At 40.9% G+C, this 11,255-nt stretch overlaps 1 protein-coding gene across 2 annotated transcripts; it reads right to left on the bottom strand.

Annotated features, from left to right (window-relative positions):
• Window positions 1-2,265: 2,265 nt before the first annotated feature.
• On the bottom strand, window positions 2,266-10,318 carry trappc3 (trafficking protein particle complex subunit 3). 2 transcript variants are annotated; one of them, XM_064347646.1, is made up of 5 exons: window positions 10,136-10,318; window positions 7,671-7,768; window positions 4,464-4,563; window positions 3,296-3,478; window positions 2,266-2,994 (listed from the first exon to the last, which is right to left on the bottom strand). In XM_064347646.1, the coding sequence occupies exons 1-5, from the start codon at window positions 10,175-10,177 to the stop codon at window positions 2,875-2,877; spliced, it is 543 nt and encodes a 180-aa protein (XP_064203716.1). In that variant the 5' UTR covers window positions 10,178-10,318; the 3' UTR covers window positions 2,266-2,874. The 2 variants fall into 2 exon arrangements, with proteins under 2 accessions (XP_064203716.1, XP_064203717.1); XM_064347647.1 differs by lacking the exon at window positions 10,136-10,318 and adding an exon at window positions 9,089-9,115.
• Between the last annotated feature and the right edge of the window lie 937 nt (window positions 10,319-11,255).

Genomic DNA, 11,255 nt, shown 5'->3' with positions numbered 1-11,255 from the left:
AAGCAAAACAAAGTATGGTGACAAGGAGGGATGAAGGAGAACAGATTTATTTTTTTGTGTAGGTTTGTCCCCCTGCAGTTCAGCGCCACAGTGGAACACTCCGGAGACCAAGCGGTGCTAAAGAGGCACAGAGAAAGAGTAGTGTTCAACAGTAACTCAGACCTCACTGTTCTGCCACAATGGACATTATGTCCTGGCAGGATGAGAGGGCACTGGATGGTCTGTACAGAGCCTGCACGGGCACTCGGACTTCATCCAGGCCCGGGGAACGGGCCGACTCAAGATGGGGCTACAGGGAGACAGACTGGGAGAGAAAATCAAAACAGAAGGAATGATCTCTCCGTTTCTCCTGAAATTTCTCCTATTCGTCTGGGTGTTTGCTTTCAGTAGCCTCATGCCAAAAGAAACACGCACAGGCACACGCTCTCGCACACACACACACACACCATCCCAATGTCTGAAAATTGGCGAGGGCGAAGAAGAGTGGTTACCCTACCAAAAGGAGACAACGGTCAATACCGGAGAGCAATGGAGAAAAGGCATCAACAGAGTTGTCACGTATCAGGAAAAGAATTCCTGGGGACATATGGAAGAGTAACAGTGGTGTTTTTTCATTGTACACAATCCCAGTACTATACATCTTCCAGACAGTATGGCTAAGTCAAGTGATTTACACTGGGTATCAGCACAGAACCATTTCCCATCTGTTTCCTTCCAATATATACATTCACTAAGTAATAATATATAGTATGATACGCAGGGCAGGGGTTGTCTTTCATGAAAATGATAATTCAAGGTAACAAGGCTTCAGGATTGATTTAGTAAATAACATTCCAAACCATTAAAATCTGACAGCATGCAGATGATTTACATACCAAACCTATGGAATGCTAAATCAGATGCCAAGATGAAAGACCATTGGGAAAGAAACTGAAATCTTGCGATACAGTGATCACAGCTACCTCTGGTGGTCACCACCGATATCACTATGGTTTCAGTCAGTAAATTCAATTTCCTGGAAAGCACAATATACCAAATGTTTTTTGTGTTAACATTTAATCCATAAAATTAGTTTTACAACAGTAGTGCTATAGGCGGCATTTACTTCACTCTCAAAAACCAAAACAGGAAGAGTAAACACAAAAACCTTGTAAACCAGCAAATGGTTGCCTGTGCTTAGCTTGTGAATGGCATGCCTGAGAAGTGAAAACCCTGAAATGGCTCTATAAATACAGCCATAATAATGAAATCATTGGTGCTGGTGCCTGGAAAAGACTGACATTCTTGTGGTGGAACACGATACTTTTGACAACAGCCAACCTTTTCACTCCCGCCACCTCATTAAAATGAATTTTTCCAAAACAATCCTGACAGACGAGCGTTAGTAGGACTGCTTCAGCATTGCTAAGAAGCAAACAGTGGTTGAGGTTAGCTGGTTAGTACTTACTGAAACTCAGAGCCTCGTTATACCTGAAATAACAGTTGTGAAATGAAGAAGGGACGTGTCACAGGGATGTGTCCTGCATGCTGCATCACCCAAATGAGATACCTGCTATGCTAGCTTCTACTACATGTCATGTTCTTTCCAGAACATGTCAAATCTCCACAGATACTGCCAATCTTCCCAACAGACTCGCATCCTAAACAAAGTTATTTCTGAATGGCTGTGGGCTAGAATTATACCTTCCACCCTACACCCATACAGTTAATATTCTCGATCCAGATATTAAATATTATGTGAGTCAGATGTTATTAAGATGTTATATAAGTATATAACATACACAATAAACAACTACTAAACAATGTAGTGTGTTGTGATTAATAATTAGCTCATTAATTAATTCTTGTTGTTATTCCATGAGATGAAATTACATGTACTAGAAAAAAACCTCAGAGCCGTAATGTTAATATGGTGAAGCACATGCTGAAGGTGAACCATGTTGACTGGTGACCTGCCTCTAAAGACATGCAGAGCCTGAGGCAGACATTCAGATTTCCTGCTCTCTCCACCAGTTTTAATTGCACACATCGATCAACCCTCATCCATCGCCTACAACTAAAATTACTGCAGGTTTTAAGTCGCTTAATTCCTAAACACAATAAAATGATATTCGCTTTAGGAAATCCCACCCCACCTGCACACACACACACACACAATCATAGCCATAAATAATATGAGGGTATTATTGACATAATCTGAAAATACAATGGTAATACTGAATCAAGTATGACTACAGGGGATTTAGAAAAAGATGTAGTCTGAGATTATGTTCCATCTCCAAGAGAGTTTATTAAGTTTCTTTAATAGTATATTTCATAAGTTAAATTGCCATGCCAGGGGCATGATATTTTATATGTTGCATAAAAATGGCAGGCAAAAAGAATTTTTTTTTATAATACAGAACAGCCTTTTTGATGGTGGTGATGAATTTTCACCAACCAAAAAAAAAAAAAAAAACTAATAAAAAATAGTCAGAATGCACCACATTCTACACTCTATAATGGAAAACATGAGACAGACACAAAACAAAACAAAACATCTTGTTAAATGATAATTCTGTATCAAAAGGCAAACAAACCAACCTGAACAGAATCCTGGACATGCCTTAACTCGGAGAGCTAGATCCCATTCCCAGCAGCCATAGTGTACAAGTGTATTTTTTTTGTCGGTGCTGGGAAAACCGGTCCCAAAGATTCAGGAGTTAACATGGAGAGGGGTGTCCCTAAAAATGAAACTGTGCCTGTTCCTACAAGGATCTGTGAATGGGGTTTCTCTGAACACGTTAGTATATACAAATCACAGCTGCAGTCTCTCTCTCCCCTCTCCATGTCTTAGGCCCACCAGCTGCCGGCTCCTCACCAGCCCAGCTCTTCTCACTCGTCTCCGGCAGGAAGGTTCTCCTCGATCCTCTTGATGAACTTCATGCGGATCTCGGTCACGTTGTCCCCTCTTAGCGTGTCCTGGGCGAACCGAACATCCACCGCCATTTGGACCTGCAGAGTAACAGAGTGGGGTCGAAGGTCAAAGGTCATGCAATGCGTCCGTCTTGCACTACTGGCGCATGCCTTAACATCGCTCTATTTCTGCGGCCATCTATCAGGTCACATACCTCTGCTCATCAAGCCTCACACACATGAACATAACGATGAGAACAGGCCGTGCAGACCATCGAGGCTCATAGTTCATTGCACAGCACAGTCTCCAGGCCTTCGTCAAGGCTGGACTTCTGTTCTCAGGGCATTCCTCATATGTCAGCCCCCAAAATCATCATGCATTTGCCCCTTCGCTCCTCACCATCTCCAGGGCTCCCCTCAGCACCCCACAAAGAAGGTTTGAGTACACCAGGGTGCTGTGGTTGTCTGGCAGCTCCACAAAGTCCACCAGCGGGTTACTCTCCAGGATGAGGGAGAACTCGTCCCCTGCCGGGCTCCAGTTGGTCACGCTGGGAGTAATGCCCAGATACATCTTGAATGCCACCTGCGAGGAAACACAGCCAACATTCTGAACTGCCAACCCACCCAAAGCACCCCGATGCCAGCTCAGTCCTCATGCGTAACAGGGCACAAAATTAATACTGTCTGGATGTCTGAGGATAGTGATATGGCCAAGTCATGTTTTACATGCATTTAAGGTGCTTTATGTCTTGCGTAGCATGGCAATTCTTTGAAGTGCAAAGGACAAATATGGTTATTATTGTGCTTGAAGAGCAAAAAGTGTATCCAAACACAAGCGGAACATACAAAAACAAAGAGCGCTTTTCAAAATGTTCTGGCTAAATTACAGTGAGCTACCTTCAGGCAAGCATAATCTAGATTTCAGTCATATGGATATTCTTGATCAATCTGTGGAGTTCCACCATAACTATGCTTTGCATAAACTTTTGTTCCTACCACAAGGTTTGCTTTAAGCACCTTGGCTCAAGGAAAGAACAGCAGTGGGATTATGAGATTCAAACCCGAAACCCTCTTGTCCATAGCCCAGTTCACTTAAGCACTACCACAGGAACGTTCACCGTAAACGGTCCAGTCAAAGATTAATATCTGAATTCTTGGTCCGGTACTGCGGTGTTGGGGAAACTGGATAGTCATTCCTGCAGCGTGAACTAATTTGCTGGATGAATGTCTTTGTTTTACATGAGGTGTAAGTAACGGCGTGCCTTGATATCATGCACAAAAACAATAAGCGCAGGAGTGGAATCTGACTTCAGACTGCCGGACGCTGGGCCAGTGCACACGTGTGTGGGATTCCTGGCTTTATAGGGGAAGGGCTTGGCTATTTCTTCACCTGCACGACTCCAAAAATAAAATCAGAAACGTTATGAAAGCAAAGAAATTCTGCAGGCTTCCGCAGTCCTAAGTTCGAAATGCCATGGCCTTCCTCTGCATTATTTTTCCGTTTATCGGTTACATCTGGGTGGTTTTTCTGCATTTGCGCTCCGATAGGCACGCCAACTTTCCGTTACCTTCGCGATGACATCGGCTGTTTCTCGGAAATCGTGACACCTCCCCACACTGGATCGAGCCAGGAAGTCTTCGATGAGCCTCACTCCAATATTGTACCCCCTAAAAAAAGAAGTGCAGGCCAGAGCGGATTGAGAACAAAGACGCACCCACACAAAATATCCACACTGTCGCTCACCGGTATCATTTTTCGCCCATTTCTTTTCCGCTATCGTGCCTTAATGAAGAATGGAAAAAAACATAGCCTAGAAAAAAAACAAGGCAGATTTGTTTAGATTTGAGAGTCTGGGTCCAGTCTGACCTGAGCCTGAACCAGAAGCACTGCACAGAAAAATCAAGATTGCATTCAAAGCTTTGGACAAGGCTGAACACAAGATATGACTTTTTCAAAACAATCCCTGTCAGGCTTTGGAGTCGATCCCTTTGCATTCACTCAATTTCGTTTTGCAATGCCTAGTCCTGACCCAAAAAACGGCTTATCATCTTCCTCTCTAAACAGAATGTGAACATTTGGATTTCTCAACATACATCTCTGTAATCACTGTTCCATATAGCCTAAAATAGCTACTTAAAAATAGCTACTAATAGCTATTAATACTACTGTCCTATACCTACAAGCTACTAGCCTGAAAGTTATTTGTCAAATATTTTAAATATCGGTCTTTGCGCATGTGACCAAAGCTATGCGATACTGTAATGACACAAGCATAGCCTATATCATAGCCAAAAGTTAATAATTCAGATGGGTGTGCAGGCGGTCCTTAGGCATGAACCCATGTCTGCTGGGCATTAAATATACTCCACTGGCTCTATAGCTCAGCTAGAGAACCAATTTTTATCCGCTCCAAAATGACAGAGAAAATTACAGCAATGAGGCAGGCTTACGAATCCAATAGGGCATTCCAAATAGAAGAATTTAGAAAAGGAATGAAAATTTCTCCCAGAGAAAACAAAGTATTCTGTTTTGTCTGGCACAAGGCAAAGGAAAAACAAATATTTGAAAAACAAAATAGTGCTTATACCAGGGTAATTGTGATTAATTATCTGAGCCTCTAAATGCTACCCCTGAGCAATCATTTGTTAAGTCTGTGGTCCTGAAAACAATAACATGGACATGTTTCCAAAGCATTTGGAAAAGTGCGGGCACTTACACAACAGGGCTCAAAAGTCAAATAAATGAACACATCCGAGACGAGACGATGCATAAAAATGTTCCATGCAATCTAAGATGTTCCATCCAATGTAGGATTGATTAAAATCGCAAGGTAGCAAACAGATAAACTTATTGGTAGTACGTCTCTCTTGTACGGGATTGCAATGTTTTGAATAATAAGATTTAATTAAATTATTTCTAACTCGCTTTACCCATCCTGTCAGTTAAATATGGACATTGGTATTCTGACCAGACATTTATTCGTGATTCTGTATAAAAAATAAACTATTGAAATCAATTTTTTTCTCGGAATTTGCCGTTTCTCTGAAATGAGCTGAAACTAATTAGGCCTACCAAGTAGACTGCAAGGCTATGAAACAAAGTTTTTAAAATGAAAAGGTTTCTGACGGCCCTATCATTTCTTTTACATGATAAGAGAATACCTGAGTGAAAATACATTCCATCGCTGTAAGACAAGACTTCAAGCTCAGACAAGGCAAAAGCTCGGCCAGACATTTCCATTCCTTTTAGAAAATGGATAAGGCAACGATGGCGGAGTTAAATATAGCGATTCAACGTGAGCTTCACTGTTTTGTCCCTGGAAGGATATTTCACCGCTTCCTGTAAAATATGACAGGGGTGGAGAATTTGGCACCGTGCTGTAGAGTGGAAACGTAAATCCAAAAGACTAGAAGAAAGCAAACATTTGCTTCTTCCATTCTGCATGTCAGAGGGAAACTCGAATGGCCGAGGTGGCACATTTCACACTTTCTGTGTTAACAAACAACCCGCTGCCTACTGGTCCCCACCCTACTGCGCTGGAGAAGGAAAGCATACGTTGCAGTCGTGCAGCACTGCGACAATTCATTACATTACTTTCACTTAGCAGATTCATGACCAGGAAGTGCACACACGCAAGGGGGAGGGGCTAGGCACCCGGAGACCGCAGAATGGAGTCTGGCTCGTATGTAGTGTCTGGTAAACTTTTGAAGGTTTAATGATATACTCATGATAGTTAATGTAAATGGTTTAATGATTTAATGCAACATTTGGGAGCCAGAGTATGGGGTTGCAAGCTGCATACAGGTTGTGTACAACTTGTAGATAGGGTTGGGTATAGAGAGCCAGTTCCGAAATGTAACCTGTTCAAAATTTAAAAGAACTGGGATTATTGTTTGTTATTTGCGTTTCAAATCTGCTCATCAAATCCTAAAAATGTATTTTCAGTGGCATTTGCAATGAGTGAAATGCAAAGATTTTAATCAACTGCCAGAAGCCGCTGCGCTTAAGCCTACGTCTGGTTACGTAATATGTATGCATCAGTGTGCCTGTAATTAGGCCACGCCCCCATCCGTTGCACTCCATATATTTTACAGTCAGTGGATCAAGTTTATAAAAACACTGCCATGCTGTTGTATGGTGGGCTGTACAAATACAAAGCCCAGAACCAATGTCATTAGCTATAATAGCTGCTTTCATAATAATAATTTTAGTTAGCAGCTTTTTGCACGGGAGCACAGAAAACTTCAGATCTGGGTTCTTGTCCTTGTTTTTTAGTATGGTCCACCACACAATGTTGTTTCTGAATTTTTATAATCTTGATAGCCAACAATGCCCCCTTTCCCTCGTCGCTTTAATCACACTTTGAACAAAAACAACTATACTATTATTTTTTAAATGTTAATTTGCTCAAGTCAAAATAATGTTTCACAATAACTATGAAAGTGACCACAGACAATGAAATGACTATCATTGGCATTACTTTCTGAACCTTTATCATCACAGGTTCAGCATAGATACTGCTAACCAAATAATAAATAAGAATGGGGGGTCATGCTGTACGAGTGTATAGACAGGGGAAAATAGACTCTTCTTTGTAACTGACTAGTAGGCTACATCTTTGCTCATGCTGTTTCTACTGAAATATCAAAAAGCCCACAGCCTATGCACCAACTAACAAACCTCGCCAGCAGAACAAACTATTACGTCAAATAACAGCCAAAGTTGGCTAAGCCAAGGCACCATATTGGCCAGTCATGCAGACATGGACACTCACATCTTGTCCAGCTGTTTGTTGACTTCTTCGTCATTCTCGTAGTCCTTACACAGCTGGGTGACCAGGGCCCCATATGTGAGAGTAAAGAGCTCCGAATTCTGCAGGAGGGAGGACAAACAGGGACAAGGATAGAGGTCAGCATCTGAGGTCCCACACTAGAGCCCTCCTGTCACATTACTGCACTCCTACACATATATGCTTTGTATACACTGAGGTTCAATCATGCTAATAGTATTTTTTTTTTGTGTTCCACATGCAAAAGAGAGAAAAAAAAATAGTCAACGGTCAATGATTTTTTCATAGTTGGGAGAATGGTTTAAAATGAGCAGGATTTCAGCGATAATGTAGGGAAACAAGGTGATCACATCAAAGGAAATGTGACAGCATAACAGTGAAATGACCTATATTCGCAGACAGGCATGCTTGCATTTGGCACCAACTTATGGTCCACACCATAGGTCTAAAGGAGGACCACCTCCTCTGTGATTGAACTGAGGAATCCCTATCTTCATAACATCCAAATTATGAAGTTAATGACAACATAAACCTGCATAGCAATCCTTGTGGTGCTAAGCAGTACGTAAAGTTTCACTTTCCGAAAGCAATGTTTGAACTTGGACAGCTAACTCTTAAGAGTTAAAACTCCACTGTTCAGATTTGGCACTTAGCGAGACAGCACTGCCATTCCTAGCAAGGAAGCTACCCACAATTCACCTCTTTAATGCTCTCCAAGTGACTGGGCTTTCTTATGACTCCTCAGACCTCAAGAGAAAGCTCCTAATGGCCTGGCTGCTGCACTAGCAATATGAGGACCCTTTACTTAAAATGACAACAGAGAGAAACCTTTGAATGCAGCCCTGAATGTGTTGCACAAGAGCCCAAAGCCAATTCTGAGTTGTGCCAAATTTTTGAGAGCCCCTTTGCCCTTTTTCTATTACTCTGCAGGATATATTCGCAGAGGCACTCTAACTCCGCTGTTTCATTTGGAAGACAGTTGATTTATGAAGCAAGCTTTTAAGGCCAATTTATCTTAAATAAACTGCACTTAAGCCTAACAGCATTAAAGGCAGAGCCATTTATCTGACTAAGTACTTGTCTTCCAATTCACACCTGAACCCTAAGGAATCAGCTGGCACCATAATTACGCACCTGGACTCTCTTCAGTAGCCTAGAAACTTACATAAGGCCTCAATTTTTTATACCTGTTCATCACACTGACGAAAAGAAAACAAAAAACAAACTTACTAAAATATTGTGCTTTCAAAATTAAAATAAACGTTGAAATAATTAACAGCCAGGGTGCCATGGGCAAATGTCCAAAAGCACAACTGTTGCTTTATTTTGAAATGAACAAAGCCCGCTCAGCCTTGGCTGACATGCCTTATTCAAAGCTATCAGACAAATGTGAAAAAACCTACCATGCGATGCATAGATGCAGAAGCTGAAATAAATGGCAAATACCAAAGCTAGGGAATGAGAGGCGAAGGGAGAGAGCAGGCAAGACAAGAGAGAGGAGAGACATCATCAGGAAACAAATGCAGTGACGGAGCGGACAAAACACTTCCACAAGACTTCCGTTATCAAAGTGAATGAAGCTTAGCTAATCCGTGCCTGGCATGAAGGACCTGATTCAGATCCATAACGTTACTCATGACCAAACCACACATAGGAATAGAACTGAATTCATCAGTTTATTATAATGCGATTGGCGTGAATACCTTGTACATTTGCAAAATGCAGGTAGTCACACTACCCAATCTATTGCTAGCCTATGTATAATATGTAACTGCAGGTTACAATTTCACATGTTTCTAATGTATTTTATGGTTTGTACACTTGTAATGTTTCTTCTGTTTTACTATAGCTATTTTGAAGTTGAAGATTTTGCAGTCTAACCTAAAGCTTATGAATACATTTGGAATGCGCCCTCCCAGAAAAATAACTGCATTAAGAACTGTTACAATGTTTCAATTTTTAAAACTAAACAAAACAAGAAATTGTATGAATGTCACCTGACTGCGGTGACGTTGCTGTTGTAGCCAAAATGCTGCTTTAGCGATCTACTACATAACGTACCGTTAACGTTACAATAACGTGGATGCATTAGCATCACCTTCTGTATAGCTCACAAAAGCACACAGTGCATCCGTCTGTACGATGATCGTGCCTAGTTAAATTATTTAGTCTGCACAAATTATCCGATTATAATGTAACCAACGTAAACTGCCTAATGTTACCTAGCAGGCTAGAAATATCAGTTATGTTGCCCTTTTTTTAACCACGCTGGCGGGCTAGCTCATGTGATTTATTTTGGTTGCTCTTATAAAAAGCCGAAAACCATACAGGTAGTTTTTTTGTAAGAAAATGTCCATATTCAGTCAAAACAACTAGCATACTTACTAGCAAGCTAGCTAAATCAGCAGGATCATCAGAAGCTACACAGCTAACGAGATACCTGGGCTTACCATTTTCTTGCTCTCGGTGGTTCTGTTTGATTGTCTAGACATCCTGTATCTTGTTACAGTATTAAATTAAGTGTCTGTCCACGATCTTTATTTATTTGTTTATTTTAAAGTAGGATCTGTTAATGCTCCCGGTCTTCTCGCCTAGCTATCAGGTTACTTCCGGAAATGCAGGAAGAGGAAAGGAAGTCGGAAGTTTGTGTCTACATGCCTGGGACTTGTAGTTTAAATTTATAAAACGTGTACCGTTCTCAGACAGTTCATTGATCGTTAGCTGAATCGAAATGTCAGAAACTAGTGAAGTGGACTCCGTACTTCTTTGGCTTCTTTGGCATTTTATAGTACTGCCATACATAGCATCCCAATAATCATGTGCTATGTATAATATGTTGCTTTTATGAAATAAGAAAAAAAAGTAGCTTTTATTTTTAAAGTAATTAAATGATGCAAGGCATCTGTCTGTTTCAAACTCTGCAACTCATCCACACAAGAGAATTAACGAAATAGATCTGCAATACAATTATTTATATTTATTTTTTAGCTGTGTCCACCAGGTGTCAGTATAGATTCGTCATAAATGCTGTCTATTGTAGTTCTCTCACAGAATCCTGCTCTGAGTTTCATATTCTGGTATTTGGCTTTCTAGTAGACCCATTGTTTTCACCCAAAGTAAAAAAATGAACTTTGCTAAGGTAGTCATTTCGTCAATCTCAACACTGTGATGTATGTTCAAATTATTTGCTATGGTGGAAATGCATTCCATATACAGGATAGAACAATATCCAATCCGATAGGAAGGCAGGTAATGTTTCTATAACAGTGATCTAAATCACTAAACAGGAGCTACCTTGAGCTAATCAGTCAATCAATCAATTAATTATGCCATTGATTGCCATTGCTTCATCCAAGATAATACTTTGAAGGGAAGATGAAAACCTTCTGAAATAACAAAAGCATAGACTCCAAGTGGACTTGTTGAAAATGCAGCTGTCATGGGCTTTAGCTACTTGCAGTAAAACTGAAAAATATCTCGTAATAAAGAACGGAATGGAATGGGTACCTGTCACTGGGGTGCTATCCCGTTAGTTTCACATATTTTATCTTTCGATGAGGTAAACTTAGG

Source organism: Anguilla rostrata, chromosome 8 (assembly GCF_018555375.3).
Source record: "Anguilla rostrata isolate EN2019 chromosome 8, ASM1855537v3, whole genome shotgun sequence".
NCBI classification, from domain to species: domain Eukaryota; kingdom Metazoa; phylum Chordata; class Actinopteri; order Anguilliformes; family Anguillidae; genus Anguilla; species Anguilla rostrata.
Note: the sequence above shows the minus strand (reverse complement) of the source record. Positions and strands in the feature narration are given on the sequence as shown.

What these genes read in the sequence shown, in the direction of transcription:
- trappc3 (XM_064347646.1), bottom strand. Translation starts at nt 10,177, where the DNA reads ATGTCTAGACAATCAAACAGAACCACCGAGAGCAAGAAAATG. An exon ending in AACAAACAGCTGGACAAGAT is followed by an intron (nt 4,564 to 7,670) that starts GTGAGTGTCCAT and finishes TTCTTTTTTTAG; the next exon opens with GGGGTACAATATTGGAGTGA. An exon ending in CAGCCGATGTCATCGCGAAG is followed by an intron (nt 3,479 to 4,463) that starts GTAACGGAAAGT and finishes GTTTCCTCGCAG; the next exon opens with GTGGCATTCAAGATGTATCT.